The sequence below is a fragment of the Pararge aegeria genome, chromosome 19, assembly GCF_905163445.1.
Source record: "Pararge aegeria chromosome 19, ilParAegt1.1, whole genome shotgun sequence".
In the NCBI taxonomy this organism is placed as follows: domain Eukaryota; kingdom Metazoa; phylum Arthropoda; class Insecta; order Lepidoptera; family Nymphalidae; genus Pararge; species Pararge aegeria.
In genome coordinates, this window is record NC_053198.1 from 9,675,247 (window position 1) to 9,697,447 (window position 22,201).

General features: G+C 35.7%; 2 protein-coding genes across 2 annotated transcripts in view; one reads left to right on the plus strand and one right to left on the minus strand.

Annotated features, from left to right (window-relative positions):
- LOC120631998 overlaps positions 1-13,278 on the minus strand; it is a 33,608-nt gene extending 20,330 nt beyond the window's left edge. Inside the window, exons 1-8 of the mRNA XM_039901727.1 lie at positions 12,859-13,278; positions 12,388-12,558; positions 11,880-11,998; positions 9,887-9,965; positions 8,641-8,801; positions 5,634-5,772; positions 4,683-4,772; positions 3,232-3,437 (exon numbers count right to left, since the gene is read on the minus strand). Coding sequence (XP_039757661.1) covers positions 3,232-3,437; positions 4,683-4,772; positions 5,634-5,772; positions 8,641-8,801; positions 9,887-9,965; positions 11,880-11,998; positions 12,388-12,558; positions 12,859-13,136 — 1,243 coding nt within the window. The 5' untranslated portion in view covers positions 13,137-13,278. The remainder of the gene's footprint in view (positions 1-3,231; positions 3,438-4,682; positions 4,773-5,633; positions 5,773-8,640; positions 8,802-9,886; positions 9,966-11,879; positions 11,999-12,387; positions 12,559-12,858) is intronic.
- LOC120631995 (RNA helicase aquarius) overlaps positions 1-22,201 on the plus strand; it is a 109,064-nt gene that overhangs the window by 51,522 nt on the left and 35,341 nt on the right. The window contains exons 7-11 of the mRNA XM_039901724.1: positions 14,718-14,831; positions 15,543-15,646; positions 15,974-16,085; positions 16,595-16,808; positions 21,890-21,938. Of these exons, the coding sequence (XP_039757658.1) occupies positions 14,718-14,831; positions 15,543-15,646; positions 15,974-16,085; positions 16,595-16,808; positions 21,890-21,938 (593 nt within the window). The remainder of the gene's footprint in view (positions 1-14,717; positions 14,832-15,542; positions 15,647-15,973; positions 16,086-16,594; positions 16,809-21,889; positions 21,939-22,201) is intronic.

A 22,201-nucleotide genomic window follows, 5' to 3' on the forward strand; every position in this document is an offset into this window, starting at 1 on the left:
AAGTTATATTATTCCTTATTCTTATTAAATTTTTAGGTCGATACGACGCGACACCCTTCTTCAGCATTACAGGCACCTTTTGGTTGATTTAAGACCCTAGATAAAAACCTCAGCTAATCAATTCTTATCCTGTGGCTCCGTCTAATTCTATCCTGCCTTATCTATATTTTTGGCTAATGTTCTCGCTTAAATAAATTGTTTACAAAATTATAGGTATACCCTTTGTATAAGTAGATTTATTGATTCCAAATCGACCCGGTAATCTAACTAGAAACCTTTTAAATGCCACAACGCACAACGCTGCGCGAATAAGTAAACATGTTATTCTAATTAAACTCGATTTAAATTTCATAAATATTCAATTTGTGTGTATTGTCGTAGTATATTTCTTTATATAATAAAAAAAAAAAACTTAACAATAGCTACCTTTTTCTATGTCGGGTTTCTCTTTAAATAATTTAACTACTCATTAATTAATATATATATTCCTATTATTAATGGAATGTATATTTTTATTTTTGTAGGCTGTGCATATTATGATACTTACAATTCAAATTTACAGATCATTTTTAAGGAATAATGATAGATTATATAACAATAAATAAACTAATTAATAATAATTTGTATTGGCAAATTAACAGTATGAATGAAATCTTGAGTGAATCCATGACATAGATGCAACCGATTCAAACTAAGCAGTCGATCGCTTTTGGCGAATTTGGCCTTCAACTTTTCTCCGTGCCCCATGCCTTATTCATCTTTAAATCACGTAACTCTAAGCTGCAGTTGTATATATTATATCTCATCGAAAATGAAAGTGACAGGTTGCAACCAGCAATAATTGATTCAATACGTTACTTCTGCCAGAAACTATCAAAAAATTTGGAGAGTGGGATATTAATATGGCGGATATTGTTTTTTGGTTGTCTATACCCATAGTACCTAAAATTCCATGTACGTATTTTTCTTCAGGGAATCAAATACACAATATTTTAATTAAAAGAATTTAATAAAAAATAGATATTTATTATTATTCGTACTTTCATATTCAGACAGATCATAAATTATTTATTCATTTAAGTACTGAAATAACCTTACACATCGTTCTATCACTATTAGACAGAACAAATATTCGATCATAGCAATAAAGTACATACGTATCCAGTCATATTCATTTTAGTTTACATATAAAATTAAACATATAACGTAGTTATTCCACATATACATTAAAACAATCATTTCCTCAGCTAGCACATATCCTCTGTCAGGTTTGCCTGTGCGCGCGCAAAAAAGCTAAACCTGGATAAATTATTAATTTATGAAGGATTCCTTTTGTGAAATGCGCACCAGCATATATAATATATATTATACATACCACTATACTAATATAATAAAGAGCAACGATTTTTATGTTTATAATCGACAAAATCGCGTGTTTCTGGTAGCACTTCTCTGAAACGACTCGACCTATTTTTATGATCTTTTTAATGTATTTGGTGGGTATGAGTGGGTACGTCGGTATGTTACCAAATTTGATTAAAATATTATAGCTTTTCCGGGCAGCAAAATTTTCGATCGGTTAAATTAATGATCCCAGACCGGTAATTATTGTAACTTTTTAAGAATATAATATTTAGGAATGAACTAGCGGACCCTCGCGACTTCGTCTGCGTATGAGTCAATCGAGAAGCTGGAGTAGATCTGATACTAACATCATTATCATCGTGGCTACGCTAGCTATTTACCTGCTATTATTTTACGTGGTATACTGAGTTATTACGTTGTCACTATTTTAGTTGATACATACATACATAAATACATCCATCCTCACAAACTTTCCCATTTATAATATTAGTATAATGGTACGCATGCATTCGATCGTTGTCCCATAAGGCCTTGCGACTTGCTGTTATTTGTGAAGAGTTATGTCCTTTATCTCCGACAATATTTATTAGATCCTTATTAAAATAGGACAATACACTTTCAAATAAAAAAGAATTATTTAAATCGGTTCAAATTCAACGGATAAAATTTATTGTCCCATTTCCCGGAGGAAACTTATTGTAACTGAATGTCAGCTACAGCTACATCAGATGCCTGGACAGACAGACAGACAGACAGACGGACAATAATTAAATAAAAATCTGTTTTGGACTCAGTATCGATTATAAAGCATCCCCCGGTCAAAACTTTCAAAATATATTAAATGTACAGAAATCTTCCAGTTACAGTTTTATTATAAGTAAATATAGATAACGTGAACATAAATTATTTTAAATAAATTAAATCACAAAAATGATAAATCTAATATGGCACTTTGAGTGTAATGGGTCTCATTACCAACTATTAACGAATCAAAGTTTAAAAAGCTTAGCAATACACTTACATAATATAAAACTTAAGATCAATCTTAATATATATAAATCTCCTGTCACGATGTTTGTCCGCGATGGACTCCTAAACTACTTAACCGATTTTAAATAAAATTGGCACACCGTGAGCAGTCTGGTCCAACATAAGAGATAGGATAGCTTAGGTCCTTAATTATAGTCGCAATTTTATTTTATTGTAAATTATTTGTCTATGATTAATTGACAGTCACAACTCACATGTTATATATATATATATATACTACTATACTCATTTAAGGCTTAGCGATACTGAATACTTTAAAAACAAAATCAAACGCAGACGAAGTCGCGGGCAACAGCTAGTAATAATATAAAGCTTGAATGCGAACCAGGTTCAGATCTTGCTTGTGACATGAAAATGTTGACTTTCATAAAGTAACATTATAATAAATCTACTTTATATTTTTCCTTATATTATAAGATATCGTATACTAACTATGCAATTTTAATACTCCTTCAGAGAGCTTACAAAGAAACATATGAAATCAATGCTTATTTTAACATTCGCGGAAATAATACAAAGACTATGTATTCTAGTGTAATACATATTATTACCGCGGAAAATGTTATTTAACTTTATATACATTTAAGGTGGAAGCTTTTTTCTTTATCTCCTTGAATGCAATTATATTAAATAAAAATTAAATGAATATCTAATACTTTTGTGCCGATCTGAAAAACATATCCATTTCACGGTTTAAACGTATTTAGATACATAATCAAAATACATTGACGTAGTAAGTAGAACTAAACCGGTACAGGACACGGTTTTAGGAGAATAATTGTTAACCCAACGGAAAATTTACCAGCTAACTGGTCAGGCCGTCTTGCAGGCTGACATCCATAGTTTGATGCACCACGTCTTCTTCGTCATCATCACCGACCGCCAGGTGGCGTTCCACCACTCCTGAAATGCAGTCCAGCCAACCCCTCCTCGACATTGCCTTTATCACGCGTTTTCGGAATACGACGAGCAGCAGAAATATTATTAATCCTTGTAAAGTGTTCAATATGTCGGTTATGACCCTGAAAAAAAAGTTAAATTGATTAGTTAATGGAATGCTAGTCAACAAGTTCTAAAACGTGTTAATTCTTGATGAAGCTCCTAAAAGTATGAGCTAATTAGATTCGGAATGCTTTATTAGATTTTTTTCTTCAAAAAGAGAGATCTCTTCCAAAAAATATCTGCTAATTTTTACGTCGCCAATTGGATATTTAACCAGTCAAACTGCTCCAAGAAATTGTTGTCCTTGCATCGAGTACAAACCGGTTACTATCACTTAGATGTGATTACAATCGTTTAAGCCCGCCTATGTATTGGAGCAGCGTGGAGATAAACTGTAAATTGTTGAGAGAAGAAAAGAGCTCAATCTCTCTGGTCAAATATCGAATGGCGGGCGCGGCGGTTTATAATTAAATTTTGAACTACTCTTAAAATCATCGGCTCGTAGCTATTCACGTACGTTCCTAAGTACAAGGTTACTCGGAAAACGGTAAACAACTTACAAAATTATCATATTTACACAAATACAAAGTGTAACCGAATTACGAAATAATGTTGAAGGATGGATTCATATTTCATGAGGAATGTAAAAATATTTAATCAAAAGCATATTTAATTTTCTATACAAACGAATTCTAAACGTTCTGAGTGTTTACTTATGAAAATTATTATATGTAAGTTTGTTTGTTACGCTTTCACGCAAAAACTACTTAACCGATTCTCATGAAACTTTGTACACATATTCTTGGAAGAGTTGGAAGTAATATGGGATACTTTTTAACCCGACATTAAGCTCTGTTCCTTTGGGAGAACGGATGAAAGTGTTTGTCGATTTTACACCATAACTCCGACAAATTAGAACCGATTTAAATAATTATTTTTGTACTATAGAGGTTATAATATGTGTTTAATTTTGCCCAAACTTTGTGTTGATCTGAATGTAGTTGGAGATAGAGGACAGAACTCCTCAGCGAACCCAGCTGCAAACCCCTCTTTTAGGGCTTAGCGATAATGAATACTTTAAATTTTTTTAGAACATAAAAAAACAAAATCAAACGCAAAGCAAAGCTAGTATATAATAAACCTAATTAAGAATTTTTGTATTAATTTGTCTTCTTGCATTCTCCCGCTTCCCTTGGCGTGCTACTCTGTTAAAGGTTGTCAGGAGAAACGCTTTAAACGATAAGGCTGCCCTCGCGCATTGTTTTATGTTTATCTGTCTTTGAGCCTTGGATGATGGGAATTAATGGAAAATTAATTTTACTTACCAAACTATGTGAGGTCCGCTTAATGAGCTGATCATTTCAAACACCCACGGCAATCCCATCACGATGAACATTCGAACTGTCATTAAAAACCTGTAATTAGGAAAATTTAGCTGTTAGTAATTATAAATGCAAAAGAATATGTATGTTTATTTCTTTGTTTATGAAATTTGGCATGAAGGTAGCTGGCAAACTATAGAAGGACAAAGAATTATTCTTTTTTTTTTAAATGTTTATAGACGAGCGCTTGACTGCAATCACACCTGATGGTAAGCGATGATGCAGCCTAAGGTGGAGCGCGCTTGCCTAGAAGATGCTTTATGTCGGAATAACAGCAGAGATCTGTTGTTAAAAACCTTTGTTGTGTTACCTATAGGCGGTGAATAGATCTTGACGAAATGTTGCGTAGCTTGCTTTTTTCAAACGGACATAGGATACTCTTTATTTCGTGAGAACTAATGATTACCGCGGGATTTATGTAAAATAAAACAAACGAGGGCGAATTGCAGTCTTGTGCAATACGTCACGAGTACAGACTTCTGAGTGGTCATGGAGAATGACAACTTTCAGTTTTTCTAAGTTAGCGAAATTGGCGTCATAGCTTCGGGCACTGCAGCCTAGCAGCTATAGCGCTGCTCTGTTTGCTCCTTACAGAATACCTATGCCAGTTGACGTCAATCGGTTGATATGTTGATAATAATGACTACAACTCTTTCCATCGCACGCTGAGTAACTTAAAGCTGGGTAGGTACACTATTATACCCCGACATGCGTGTATACGCGCAGTCAAATTGCAGTCTAGTGCAATACATGCAAACGACAACTTATAAAAACTGAAAGATATGCACCAGGCCAGTCAGGAGTCAAGTTATCAATGACGCGTATCCATAAGACGCCCAAAACGCGCGCATTTTTCACTTCAAAAAAGCTATAGGTGCGTGATACAACACTTACTTATATTTTAGGGCCTTTATGTGACTTGAAGAGAATGTATTCCGCCAGAGATGTATCGATGTGTAGATAAATATGCAGATGTTTGCTAAGATCAATACCGTTATAACGCTGTACAAATACTGCCAACTCTGGTAATTACCTGAAATGACACTAAGTAATGTTATCTATATTTATAAGGGGCGTAGGAAGTCTACCAATTGGCCAGCGTGGCCTACGGCCTAACCCCTTCTCTTTCTAAGAGGAGACCCATGCCATATTGTGGACCGTTAATAGGTTGATGCCTTTATCTGTTGCCCGCGACTTCGTCTGCGTTCGATTTTGTTGTTTGATGTGGCATTCAATTTAGTTGTAGTTCTAATAAAAATTAAAGTATTCAGTATCGCTAAGCCTAATAAAACTCTTAGAGTGGATATTTGAAGCTATTTAGGGTGAGGGGATACAAGGACGAGGCGAGCACAAAAGATCCTGGAGGGTCGAAGTGCACCCGCTGAACCGGGCCTCATTACAAGATAGATAGATAGATCGCTCAGCCTTAAATGGGGGCTGTGCTGCCGTCCGCTGAGGAGTTCTGTCCTCTATCTCCAACCACATTCATCAGATCTACACAAAGTTTGGGCAAAATAAACAGATATGATAACGTCTATAGTACAAAAATAATTATTTAAATCGGTTATAATTTGTCAGAGTTATGGTGTAAAATCGTCAAACACTTTCATCCCCTCCCACATAAGAACCGAGCTTAATGCCGGGATAAAAAAGTGTACTATATTACTTGTAACACTTCTAAGAATATGTGTACAAAGTTTCATGAGGATCGGTTAAGTAGTTTTTGCGTGAAAGCGTAACAAACAAACTTACACTGACAATATTAGTAGGGATATTAAAATTAAAAGAAAGAGAAAGGTTGTATTTCTTTTTGATTTAAGGTTCAATGTACCTAATGCTCAAAAGCTACTTTGACGATTAGCATGGAAACAGAAAAAAAATATTTGGAAAAATAGATGAGATTTTACGACACCTATTCACACATCACGTGTAAACCTCATGCGCCTGTAATTACACCGGCAACTACGCCCTTTAGACCGGTACATAGCAATTCTGCTTGGCGGCAGAAATAAGAATGGCGCCAGTATTTTCCCAGACGAGCAATGTCACGAAAAGCTCTACCAGAAGTTCGTGCGTTAGTACCCTTTTTTGTTATTTATGGTAATAATTGACAGACCAAACAAACGACCCACCTAATGGTAAGTAAATGGTCAGAGAAGAAACTCATCGCCTATAAAAAGAGCGCACTTCGCAGGGCACTAAAGGAGAACGTCCTGCATCGTACGGCCCTATGCCCGTCAACCTGAGGCGTAGGTGTTTAAGCCTCAGCGGCCTGTAACTACACCGGCAACTGCGTACTCTAGCCCGTAACACAGCATTGCATATATGGAACTGTACCTCTATGCCCTCCCGCAACCAAAACAACCGGGATATATTCAGGTTGAACCGGTTCCGTCAGTTCGGTTTCGTATGCCTGAAATGATTTGGGAACGCTATAAGAAGCCGTTCTTTATTTGGTTTCTTGCACGTGCACACGGGGTCAAAGAAACTTGGAAACAACGCGCGCCTGTTCCACCCGCCCGCTCCCCGCCGCGCGCCGCGTCGCTCGATCGGGCAGCCGTTTTCGAGTATGAAAATAATTGATCATCGAAGTAAAATTGATCTTATATACATCGAGTTAAAGCTCCCTAAAGGCCTACAAATCTTTAGTTAGCTTTGACAGAACGTTTGTAAAAAAAAAACATAAGTAAAGGATTTGCGATTCTAAAACAAGTCTAATTAAGTCCATTTCACTTGGACGATACGGAGTTTAATACTCGAAAACGACTCCTCGTTTGCGATCGAGCAAAAATTGCGCTTAGGCTATTTTAATGACGGGTTCACACGGTTCGATTTTAGTTGACCAGCATTTGTTATTAATAACATATTAAAAAGGAATTTGCACGAACACGTTTTGACGGTAAAATTAAAATTGATTCAACATTGGTATCCAAAAAAAAGCACACGTGTTCGACGTATACCATGCGCAATTATTTATTGAAGGAGAATTGATCGTTGCCAGGTTTAGACGAGTCGAATCGCTTTCAACAAAGATATCAACAAAAGTTGAAAAGTGTTCAACTTTAATTGAATCGATATTTGTTAGCTCAATTCGATTGAATATCTGTTCAGACGGTTCAATTCTTATGAATATTAGCAGTTGATCAATCGATCGATCGAACAAGAATCAAGACCCCTCCGAAATTTCAGCTACGGTTTAATTAATTATTTCTAAATAAAAGAACTGAATAAAACAAAAACCCGCGGTCAATATACTATAAGTTTTATAACTGGAAGTAATGTCAAGGTCATATGACGTAAGACGCACAATGGGTTAACAGCCTTAAATAACAAATGTACCTAATCGAATTCTTTGTGTTTCACAAATATCTACTTTTTATTACTTTTCTGAAAAAATCTTGCGCTTACTAACCGTTTGTTTTTCATTATACATTAACTCATTTTTCAGAACATAACGTAAATGTCAATATCCGAATTTAAAGTATCAATTCGAAAATTGGATATTACTTTAGCGATGATATCCTCGATACTAGGTATACAATTGATATTGAGAAGCGGCAAGGCCAAACCGCAGCGTACAAATTTCATGTAATTATTCTAAAAGCGGCGATAGTTCGGTCAGAGTTTTATCCCCGGCTCGCACCTCTAAATTTTCGGAGTTATGTGCGTTCTTAATCTAAGCAAATAAAATATCACCATTTAACGGTGAAGGCAGACAACGTGAGGGCCTGCATGATTTTTGATAATGATCTCAAAGGCATTTAAAGTCTACCAATCCACATTTGGCCAGTGCGATGGACTACGGCCTGGTGCGGATGGTACTCATACAGACAGGAGACCCGTGCCCTGTAGCGGGCCAGAAATGGGTTGACAACGATGATGATGTCGCATTGATACTCACCATAGAACCAGCATGTATTTAATCCAATACCAGCCTTGGGATGGTAGCCAGGGTGAAAATTGACAATAGCCGTGGTAGCTGTTATAACTATTGGACATCCCCAAGCGTACAGTGCATACCAGATGAATTCCTTCCAACCGTAGTTTGTTTTACTTGGACGTCTGAAATACGATAACATTTTATTTATTACGGCATCCCATTACAATTATTTCAATTTCTTTACTTTTCTCTGCTATATATAATATGCATTCTTACTATACTTAAACTATTTGACGCCCGACTGGCGCAGTGGGCAGCGACCCTGCTTTCTGAGTCAATGGACGTGATTCCCACAACTGGAACATGTTTGTTTGAACATGGATGTTTTCAGTGTCTGGGTGTTTATCTCTATATTATTTTTATTATAAGTGCTTATGTATATTATTCATAAAAATATTCATCAGTCATCTTAGTACCCATAACACAAGCTACGCTTACTTTGGATCTAGTTGGCGATGTGTGTATTGTCGTAGTATATTTTTTTATTTTTTTTATATAAACCCTGCTCTTTAATCACTCTATCTATTCCTTCAACTGCATTAATATTATATGCATTAATAGTTTAAAATTATCTAAGCTGCGGGAAGCGGGAGTGACATCGTTTCATACTATGTAAAGATCATATGCTTTGACGGTGAAGGAAAACATCGTGAGGAAACCCCATGCCTGACCTACCAATCCGCGCTTGGCCGGCGTGATGGACTATGACCCTACAGGACTGACACTCTGGAAGGAGACTGGCGCACTTTAGTGGGCCGGTAATGGGATAATTTATAGATAAGAATAAGATAAAAAAGATATATTTTTATATGAATTTAAAATTTATGAAATTGATAATAAAATGTAGGTAAAAACACTAATAAAAAATTATAGAAAAGCAATGTGTCATCTCTTGTTTCAAACGTGTCTCATTGAAATATGGACCTTTGAAAAAGTAGATCGAAACCGCAACGTTTCCTACAAGATGACGCTACAGTCGCTATGAGACTGATGTTAAAGGCATATATTAATTTCGGCATCGACGGTAGGAGAGCCGTAGCCTAATTGGAGAAAGCGCTCAGGCCGCGATTGCCTGAGAGTCGCAGATTCAAATTCTGTCTGTTCCGAAAATTTTTATTTGCATTTTAAAATTTATAAAATTGATAATTCCTCCAAGTTTTGGTAAAAACTAATAAAAAATATATAAAAAGATAAAGAAGGTACCAACCTTAAGCTTAAGACAATCTGTATGGATATCGCGTTGGTCCAAAAAAAGCTGGCTATCAAAAAGAAATAAGCAAGGAAACCTGAAACACATTAAAGGCCATATTAATAAACGTGGCGTAACGTTTAGTTATGCAGTATTTTTCAACGCGCTGCCATTTGAAAGGTGTTGTCAGTTTAATTGTGACAAAACACTGCAAACTTGTCATAAAGTCGGAATAGTTAATCCGTGCCACGTTTCCTGATAAGGGGATAACACAGAATGCATAAGCACTGAATTCTGTGGGGGGGTAAACGCATTAAACAGATGTTTATAATTACGCATCGTTCGTATTATTTTTAATTCCACTACATGTCTTCTGCGATCTCACGTGGTAGTCCACAATTATGGTTATGGCAATTATTGTAATCCCATAGACATCCAAATCATTTTCTACGTGGTAACGTAGGTAACGGAACACAAAATCGCTTGGCTGCACATCTTTGCCGGTAGGGTGGTAACTCACCACGGCCGAAGCCCAGACCTCATTCATTTACTTTCACGCCATTCTTCAGGTTATTAATAAAAGCACGTATGTATGTATGGGTGTTAACTATTGTAAGCTGCAATCATTCTACAAATTGTCTGCAGGGCCGAATACCGCTAATCGCTTCAGAGATAGAGATTTTTTTTAACTGATCTAAATCATCGACGTTAAACATATTATTTTAAATATGGAAATGTATATGTATTTTTATAAGCCCCTTATAATTTACAAAGACGTCCGACTGGCGCAGTGGGCAGCGACCCTGCTTTATGAGTCCGTGACCGTGGGTTTGATTCCCACACCTAAAACATGTTTGTGTGAGGAACATGAATGTTTTTCAGTGTCTGGGTGCTTATCTGTATATTAAAAGTATTGATGTATATTATACATAAAAATATTCATCAGTCATCTTAGTACCCATAACACAAGCTACGCTTACTTTGGTCTACTAGATGGCGATGTGTGTATTGTTGTATTATATTTATTTAATTTAAAAAAAAGAACATATATTAAACTTAATTTGCTAATAATGAGCAAACAGCAAGAAAATTCGTACGGTGTAATTTACAATTTCTTCAATCATTTTAGTCCAGGCCAAAAAATATCTTCCGCAATGTACCTACTCTCTTCGCACGTTTCCCTCCGACTCCGTGCATCCTCAGGAGATGTTGACAATAATAATGAATAATTTAGCAATTCTCTCTCTGAATTTCTTATCAAATTAAGTTTAATATTCATTGTAAGTAGGTATATCATTAAATTCCGTGAAGTAACGCCAAGTAAAATCAAATAACATCAAAAACTCCGTTGATTTTTTTTTTAAGCTATAAAGGTCTATATAAATATTAAACTTTTTCATTTGTGTGTACTTACTTTCCGCCCGAACCAAGCGACCGATCGACTTGATTTTTGGCATAAAGTTAGATACAAGGACAGAGAGTACATTTGCTATTTTTATACCAGGTATACATAATGTTCCCACGAGACTCTTTATAGACGAAAAGTGGATATAAACAACCGCCTTACTCGAAATGATTATGTTAGTGACATCTGCATATCATTTGCGAAAGGTGCAAAAATAATTTGTCGGATTGAGTATATGCTTTTATAATATGATTCCCAAGGTAATTTTGGACCTGCGAATGCATAAGTTTATACTACGTTAAAACACAATTAATAAATCGTGGTTACTATACGATTATACTATACGAATTTCTTAACGACAAGGCTGCTTGGAATAAGGCTCAGCTCTCATCTCTCACAATATAGTGTATATAATATAGTTGAAAAAGAGAAATCTGCTGAGTTTCTTGCCGGCCCTTATCGGTGGAATCTGCCTTCCGAACCGGTGGTAGAGGCACTACAAATAGACTGACCTGACGTTTCTAAAGTGCTTATAAACTGGACCTACTTGAAATAAATTAATTTTGAATTTTGAAGAACGTAAGAAAAGTAGTAAAGAATATTTACCTCGTGTAGCACATAATCCTAAATGTGAATACTCAAGGCCTAAATGTAGATAGCCAAAAAGTCCGAGTCCTAGCGCTAAACTCCCACAGAAGTTTATTATACTCTTCCCTTGTACATCTCTGAAACAGACACACGTAATTATCCAAACTCGTGGTCGCCCAGCTGTGGTCAGAATTCGACCAAAATTATTAATATAAATAATAAGTTTAAACATTAATAAGATTCTATTGTCTAAGATTATGCTTCTATATAAGGCACTGACGCTGTCACTGTCAATTTGCCTATTTTAATCGATTATAATTCAAAAATTGATTAAAAATCATATCATCATTATATATGATTGAGTTTGTCAATAATGTGGTAGTGTGTGTGATGTTTTTTTAATGCACTGACGTAATAAGAAAGTTAATTTTGCATAGTTCTTGTGGGATTATTAAAAACTAAAAATAAATTTATAATAATATAAATATTTAAGAGCTAGTTGGACTGGCATAGACAAAAATATTACCTCATTTCAGGCAGTGCGCAGTAAACTATCATAGTCAGTAACAAGAAAACCACCGACACATACATACAGTACGCGAGGATGATTTGGTCTATAATTATTTCTTCTTCAGCTTCGTTACAAAACACTATAAATCTACCACTCGAGTTTAATGTCCGATTGGCTATACAAAACCTGTAAAAAATAATTTCAAAGTTTTTGAATTGTCAATTATAGTGTAGTGCACATTTATAGTGTATTTTCTGTTAAAATTTTGTGGCAACCCCCGTGGCTAGCGGATCGTGTTAAGCCATCGGTCCCAGTTATTATGACTATTGTCACTAACTTGTGACAATAGTCATTAAAGCCCACCAATCCGCATCGGAGCAGCGTGGGGGGTTCTATGCTCTAAAACCTTCTCTCCTATGAAAGAGGAGGCCTGTGCCCATATTATGATGATATTATATATGTTTGAAGAAATAAATCTGAACTTACATGTCACTGTTTATTTGAGGCTCTAATCCCTCTACATCGATGATCATCCTGCCATCATCAGTGATTGTAAAGCTAAACTCTGCATCATCAACTAGAGTGACATTCTTGCAAGCTAGTTTCGTACTTGTCTTTATAATATTATTGTTTGAGTCAGTCAAGACGCAGGCATTTTCACTGTCCGCCTGAACACCCTGTTCCGGCTTACAGCAATATGAAGTTTCAGGCACGCAGCCGCACGAAGTGAGCCCGAAAGCCACAAGAAATAAAACAAGTTTCATTTTAATATTTCACACTAAACTTCACTTAGATAAATGATTGCACACATACACTTAATTGTCCGGGTACTAGGTTAATACGTTTTCAGTAAACACGAAAAAACATTTTTTAACCTCGTAAATACCAGGCGCCATACGCACGGAACGACATGCCAAGGCGCCGGCGCTGATCCTACTAATGATAAAAAATATTCGCTGTCTATCTTAGCGGCAACGTGAACGTGTTTCGTGGAGCTACTGTACGTTGGAGTTCAAGGCGTTTTTACCATGAAGTCCTACTTATAGTATGGTAGCGAAAGTTCCTTTAATATTTATTCTTTTGCACGTCTAGCATGGGCTTTTTTTCTAGCCGGGAAATCACGTGTTAGTGAACTGGGGTAAAATTCTCCTATTCCCTGTTGCCGTGCTTTGAAAGGTGGACGTGATTTTTATCCCTCGAGAGTTGATATAATTTAATCTAATAGTAAGGTTGTCTGGCAGAGATCACTTCTACGCGATAAGGCCGCATTTTGTATTCTACTCCAGTCTTTTCTTTTCTCTCCATTCTTCCTTTATTTTACTTACTGAGTAATGGTGTAGAAATATAGTAAAGAAAAAAAAAATTATCTCCTGCCTTTACTAGCCGTAATGAGTTAGTCACATAGCAATTAGCAATAGCTTGCGCCCCGAACAATGGCTACTTTTGATACCGTAAATATGCAAAGTTCCTATTTGGATGGGATGGGTCTAAATTTGTTAAGAATAATGTTTAAACAAATACACAGGATTGAGTATGTGGTTTTTTTTTTATTTCACTATAAGATGTTAATCGCTATATCGTACCTATTTGTAGGTTAACCAGACATGACTACAAAAAATTCAGAAATTACAATTTCTGAAAATGTAGATACTAGCCTTGTGCAATCTCCTTAACATTTTTTTATCACTTGGTTAATTCTTCCCTTGAGAACTCGTTTATGCACAAAAGCCGGGTTCGTCAGCAAGGCAAGAACGTTAGGCGCAGAATTATAAGCAAATTTTTGATATTATTGGATCTTAATATTTTTTCTGTGTGACACTAAATTGCTCAATAGTATATTATGTAAAAAATATTAATATAGAGCCATCCATATTGATGCTGTCAGAATTACTCTCTACCTATAGCGGGTCATGAAATACAGCCCGCTGACAGACAAACGAACGGCAAAACGGACGGATGTAATAGTAATATAGCCCCTTTTGCAACCTTCGGTTACGGAACCCCAAAAATTGTTTTAGAACAGGTAAGAAGATACGAAACGGTGATAGCCAAGTGGCTTAACTATCGGCGCGGCGGGGCAATTTCGTATCCCAGCACGCCTATCTAACTTTTGCTAGTAATGTGCGTTTTAAGTATTTAAAATATCACTTGGTTCAACGGTGAGGGAAAACATCGCGAGGAAACCTGCATGCCTGAGAGTTCTCCATAATGCTCTTAAAGGCGTGTGAAGCCTCAGGCACCTGTCTCACCAGTCTCCTCCCACAGTGACCAAGGTCACTCTTTCCCTGTTGTAAGCCGGTAATGAGATATGATGATGAATAAATATTTGTGTTTCTTTGTTACAGCTCCTGCAAATGCTTAAATTCTACGCTCGGTTTGAAATCAGCGACGAAACCGGCGACCCCATGACCGATCGGGACATGACTCTGTTACATTATTCGCGCATTACTTCATTGCAGGTGAGCTTGAAATTCTACCACTATTAAGCCACCCTAATATTAAAAAGTATACCTACTTACAACTTGCGGCGCAGCTCAAACGAGTGGAAGCTCCCTCAAGCGAAGTTAAACCTCTAATTTTATATTTTGCTTAATAGCGGATCTATGTCAAATAAAATAACGATACCTGAATAATTCCCTCTTCGAAATCAGAATAGGGAAAATTTTTAGCCACAAACTAAGACATGATGAATTTATCGCGAACATAATTGAAGGGAAAATAGAGTGATAGAGAGGACAGGGAAGGTCAGAGAGAAATTCTCCGACAAGATATTAGCTCATAATTCAAAGAATACGAATAATTCCAAAAAATCGCAATATGTAGGTACTAATACTGTCTTCCCCTTTATTTATCCCTGTGAGTGAGAATCTTATTTAAAGACAGCGATGGAAAAGTAAAAAAATCCTTTTTATTCTTCTGTGATTACCATTTTAAGGCTCAAGGTTTTTTTGTTTTCTGCGGCTCCTGTTATTATATTTGGTTTCTATTTTGAAAGGTTTTATTGGCTACAAGGGAGCACTGCGTTTTTTAACTTTTACAAATGTAACCACTTTCCTGAAAACTTCTTACCGGTCCTATTTCCATTACACAGACATTACCTCAAGGTTAAAGGTCGTCTGCTGATTCTAATTTTAATCTTGGTTTTAGAAAAAGTTTTATTCTTGTTTCAGAAAGCTGCTTTCTCAAAGTTTCCAGATCTAAGATTATTCGCCCTTGCAAATGTCGCCAGCGTTGATACTAGGGAATCTCTACAAAAGCATTTCGGGAATCTCAGGTAAAAAAAAGATTAAGTATTTAGAATGTAAAACAGCATCCAAATGAGAGAGAACATCTCAATATTTCAGACACGCGCCTAAATGAGCCTTTCCGTGTTCTTTTAATATGTTATCTGCAATCACACTTGATGGTAACTAATGATGAAACCTAAGATGGAGCAATTATAAGACATTCCAGATCTTTGCCATATTTATACGGCAAAGATCTGAAATGCCGTTCGACACAAGACGGTTCGTACTTGTCCATGAGATCTTTATAATAAAGAAGTTGTTGAAGAATTTAACTACTTTTAGCTTACTTTAAGTTTTTTTTTTCTATTTTATAGCGATAAGGCTCTACGAGCAATTGCTACATACCTGAACCTCATCCCACCAGAAGACAAATTAGAAGGGGCGTCATGGCATAGATTGGATAAAGACTTTTTGAAAGAATTATTGGTGAGAAGTATTCTTTTTTCGTAGATTGTAAGTTACTTTTGTTAATCAGTAAACATATTATGTATTAGGTAAGTAGGTTTGTTGCTTTGTGACACTGTACAAGAGAAACTCGAGTGCCAAATAAAATAGTTTTTTCAGCACAGTATGTTAACAGCCCTGCTGATGAATATGTTTAAATTATGCTTTGGTTTGATTATTAAGACATCAATTGAGCCGCTGGGATCCGCTGGAAACAAGCAGCCCTGGACCGTGGATTTTGGAACTCCCTACAAAAGACCTATGTCCAGCAGTGGACAGTTGGTTACAGTGATGATGACGATGACGATGCTTTGGTTTCTTCACTATGTTTTCTTGACTATAAGGTTTGAAAGAAAGGATATGCCAGTCGGATGGTCTAAAGAAGTGTTATCCTTTTTGAAATGTTCCTTGTGGAAAAGGAAAGTACAGTTCAGTTCAGTTTAGAAAATTGTGTTCTCAGAATCGGTACCATTGTCTAATAATTTTATCAGATATCCCGGCACGAGCGTCGTATATCCCAATTAGAAGAATTAAACTCGATGCCCCTTTATCCAACCGAGGAGATAATCTGGGACGAGAATGTTGTTCCCACGGAGATCTACAGCGGCGAGAACTGCCTCGCGTTGCCAAAACTAAACTTGCAGTTCCTAACGCTCCACGACTATTTGCTGAGAAACTTCAATTTGTTCCGACTGGAGAGCACGTGTAAGTACATTTTACCTAATCATCAATAGCCTATAACAGTCCACTGCTCAAGACTCTTTCAACAGAATGGTTCACCCATAATCACCCTTCTGGGCAGACGGGTTGGTGATTGCAATAGATTTTATTAGGAGCACAGAGGACACTGGTGCACGTTCTCCGTTATATTCACTTAGTCGCCACGTACGCCAGAGGACGGGTTCTGATCAGCGGAGCCACACGGCAACCTTTTATATTATTAATCATAATAATAGGGTCGGATACAGAAGGCAGTAGGCAGCCTTGAAACGTCACGTAATGTGAGGAGGTTCCTCACTCTAGAGCCCCGACCGCCGGTTGCTTGGGCATTCAAAGCCCCGCAAGCGGAGGGTGAATGTATTTTTTTTTTATAAACTTTTAATAGTTTTTTTTTAATTGCTAAGAATTTAAATAAAGAAATAAAAATCAGTAAATAATGGAGTAATTAAAAATCATAATAATAATAATTCTTTATTTGATAACTATGACCCATCTACACTATTATATAACAGAATAATTAAAAACAGTAATAATCAAAAACTTACATGAGATATTAATTTTAAATATACAAAATAATTACAAATTAGAATTTCTGCCTCCAGGCAGCCCTCTACACGGAGTTTAAAATATAAAGCTTGTAAATTGGAGAGTCGTATCTATTTGTATAATTAACATCTTTTTGTATTTTTCCTTTTTTTATTTTTAAATAAATAGGACAATAGGTTTTAGTTTATGAACTTCGCGACGCAGCTGAGTTGTATTAGGTGAGGGGTAAGGAGCGCTTTATAAGGATGGTCTACGCTCTAAATTCATCCTCTCTTGAGCTATGCCTGTGGCCAGCAGTGAGACGATACGGCAGAGTATCAGGACGAAACCACTACTTAGAGTCTAGATACTAGTTGATACATAACAAACGGCACTTCCCCAGTCATGTTGTCCCGACCCCCGTAGAGATAAGGCCAAAAAAAAAAATGTGTGTGTCAGCTCCGACGCACGACTGGAGTTTACTCGTCAAGTACGATTGTCGAAATACACAAAAAGAGTTTATTTAGCTGAATAAAAATTTATACCATATGAAAGGGTAAATTAAAAATCCTGTGCAATTTATTCACACAACCTTTAACTTCTTAAAAGTAGCCTACGGGAGATTGAGGTGGATGTAGAGTATCAGAACTATTAGGATAAATGTAATGTTTATTATTTAGTTTCCATGGTAACAAGAATAGGAAAAAAAAATTATAATGTTTTCTATCTCATTCTGTCCCATATATTTATGTGTTTGTTTCTTTACCTAGATAATATTCGGTTTCCTTGGTAACTTAAATAGGAAAAATAAGTTAATTAAACGAAAGCGTCGTTGCATGTTTGCGCATCACAGTTGCCGGACATGCAACGTCGCAAAGAGAAAACGTAACGAGGTCATTCATCAGTACATTTTACTCCTCACATTTTTCTAATACCGGGCGCCTTATATATGAAAATCGATTTTTAGGGAGTAAACTCCAATTAATGAATTGTTCAAAAAAACTAAAAAGCCACCAAAGTGTGGTATAAAAAACCAAACTAATTTCTACCTTTTAGTTTAGTTTATTTAAAAAGCGTTGAGTTTTTCTTAAACTATTATTTTTATAAGAGCAAAATTATTCGTTAACTTATTCACCATCAAATTTAGTAGTATTAGAGAAATCGGCTAAAAATAATGGTTTCCTGCCTTATCGACTATAGATTTTAAAAAAATACTTTTAACATTTCGCGCCATTCTCGACGTAAAGCAATCCAATAGCTCGCAAGCATTGTGACCGTACCCAATTTTCATAAGAGACACACAAAAGACTAATAATTTTTTTTTAGTTTTTTTTAATTGTAAATAAACGACAAAGAATTACCCGGATAATTTCAATTATAAACATACAAACTTTAAAAAATATTAAATAAAATAAATATAAATAAATAAATAAATATAAATAAATATACTACGACAATACATCATCTAGCTCCAAAGTAAGCGTAGCTTGTGTTATGGGTACTAAGATAACTGATGAATATTTTTATGTTTTATTGAAGACGGTCGAAATCAAGTTGAAAGGAGTCATTTACAAACTTAAAGGTGAAGCTTATAAAAAGCGTGTGAAAAAGAGAACAACAGATCAGTTTGAACGTTAACGTTTGATTGTAACTAACCTAGCGGAACAACAGCTTTGTTAATGTATACGATTATTCGCAAGTCGCTTATGGGTTGTACAAGGTCTATTATGATTTACATGTAGGTGTTTCGCTACCTAGGTGGGGCTCCGAAGGATTCTCTTTTGTGATTTCATGCTTGATGTAATGCGACTAATGTATGATGTAATAGATATACAAGTATAATTTGTTTTTTTTTCTACTCCCTTTGATCGAAATTTCACCTGCTAGTAAGTGATGATGCGGTCTAAGTAGGTAGCGGACTAATAGGTAGTTATACCCCTAATCGATTTCTACGCGAAATCGCACCGGAACACTTAATCGCTTAGCGGCACGTCTTTGTCCGTAGAGTGGTAACTAGCCACGGCCTTTGACTAGACCAGTGAAATTCAGTAATTATAAATTGCCAAATTGTCTCTGCCGAGACTCGAACCCGGAACCTCTAACTTAAATACACAGCGCTCACTCTTGCGCCAGGAAGGTCGTTATAACACCTATTGATTATTGATTATTTTTACCTCTCTATTTGAAAAGAACAAATTTAATTTCACAGCCTATTTTAACAGTTTCTGACATATAGGCGACCTTTAAAAAAACAAAAATGCTTATTATTCAGACGACGAAAATGTAAGAATTGTTTGTTCCTGAAAACCCGAAGAAACCGAGACGAAATGTTTCTTTTCAATCTTCTTCAAACTTTCGTGTGAATTAGAAATTCCCAGAATTCGGTGTACGTATTTCTGAATGACTTAGCATTTTTTTATCCTCCTCAAGTTTCCATTTGGTAATTTTAGGGTAACATGTATAAATGCGTTTTTATACTTTTTTTTTGTTTCTGAACCGCTGAATAATTTAACCAAGTAGACTTGAGACCAAGAAGACAAGTTCCACCAGTTTATTTTCCCAAAGAATTTATTTTGCAAAGGGGCAATGCTGCCAGCATCTTAGGCATTATGTCTCGCTGAGGTGGTTTCGAAGACGTTTAAGATTTAATTTAGATTTATGTTCCCTAGGCCTGGTGATTTCGCAACTACCTATTTATTAAGTTTTAGTTTTTTTTTCTTTTAGAATTATCTTATTTATCGCATTAGGTTAAGCCTGTAATGATGTATTAATTCTAGCGATAGTAACCAATTAAATAAAAATACTCTTAAAACTTATAACAGTAGAATATAATAAATTTATTAATAATTCCTTCAAAGGTCCAGAATTCCCAGTGCGGGAGTCGGACTCGCACTTAACTGGTTTTTGTTTTATTAGTTGCTTCCTTGCGAATTCTAACGAGCATGAATGTACCCTACAATGCTATATTGCGTTATCGTGGCGCAAGTTTTTCTCTCGGTTTTTTTATGAGTCATTAGGTGTGTTAGGTTAAATGTAGGTTAGTTACCTACCAAAGTAACATGTATAAGATACACATACACAAAGGTTATCTTGTCAGATAAGTTTCAGTAGGTAATAAAAAGTGGAAACCGTTAGATATTTTCAAATTTGTCCCAGATTGGCGATAAAATATATAAATCTTGCCTCGACCCTGACCGAACCCAGCACCTCAAACGTACCTATTAATTAATACTCATTGATGGCACTTTCGTACTCAATCGTATTTCTTATCTACAAAATTTTCGTACACCGAGAGGCTGATTACGTATCTCGCGACAGCAATGCGACAGGCGTAAATCTTGCAATAACTGCTGTCAAACGTCACTTTTGTTTATTTATTGTATGGAAAAGTGACGTTTGACAGCAGTGATTGCAAGATTTACGCCTGTCGCATAGCTGTCGCGAGATACGTAATCACCCTGCCGAATCTGGATTTTCTCCAATAGCATTTTATAAAAACCAACACGGAAGTGTTTATCCACGGGTAACTCTTTTCGTAGGAAGGTAATCAGATTGATTTAAAAAAATAACACGGCAGTAATATTTTCAATTAAATTTAAATTGAATATAAAACAATAATTTAATACGAAATTACATATTTATCGTTATATTATTGTAATACCTACAAATATCTTACAATAGAAGAGAAACTCAAATAAATGTTTCATTAAAAACCATCATATCCTCATTGCTTTACCGTTACGAATATACAGATTCAGAAGACATATTTAAAACGAAATAGAAGTCAATGTTTACTTATTCATCTTGGTAATTGCCTCAAGGTTATGTGACTATTAGTAAAGCTTAAAATACCCACCTAGCTACCATGTTGATAACAGTTCATTCACGTCTTTGTTATATAAAATCGAATAAACAATATCACTTTTTTCGCAATAAGAACGTTAAGAATATGAAAAAAGTTAAATTACTTAGACCAATTTTATTTTCGAATTATAGTAATCTTCGTACACATACATAGTACAAAACTAAGTAGCTCCCACCCTTGGTACGCTTAGATCTTTTAAACTACTCGACGGATTTTTATACAGTTTTCAGCAATAGATGGAGAGAGATTCAAGAGGAAGGTTTATATGTTATGTGACGACCGAGTGGCGCAGTAGACAGCGACCCTGCTTTCTAAGGCCGTGGGTTCGATACCCACAACTGGAAAATGTTTGTGTGATGAACATTAATGTTTTTCAGTGTCTGGGTGTTTATCTGTATATTATAAGTATTTATGTATATTATTCACAAAATATATTCAACAGTCATCTTAGTACCCATAACACAAGCTACGCTTACTTTGGGGCTAGATGGCGATGTGTACATTGTCGTAGTATATTTATTTATTTATCAGTAGGTATTATATTAAAGAAAAGCCAAGCAATTCGTAGATTTCGGCCGGCAATCGGCCGTCAAACATGGAAAACAGTTGGGATTAAAAAACCAGAACACAAAAAATAATGCAATGAACAAAAATTTATTTCGCACTATTGTTTCAGATGAAATCCGGCAGGATATTGAGGATGCTGTCTATCGATTGGCGCCATGGTACTTGTTTTAAATAATAATCTAACCCTATTATAAATGTGAAAGTAAGTTTGTTTGTTACGCTTTCACGCGAAAACTACTAAATCGATCTTCATGAAACTTTTTATACATATTCTTGGAGGTATTAGAAATAATATAGTATACTTTTAAAAAAAATAACGTAAGATACAAAAATGTTTGTGAAAAAATCTCAAAATGTCATATATGACTATAGGTGTAGACTATGTAGCAGTACGCTGCCTCCCAAAATTAGGCGGGCGAAG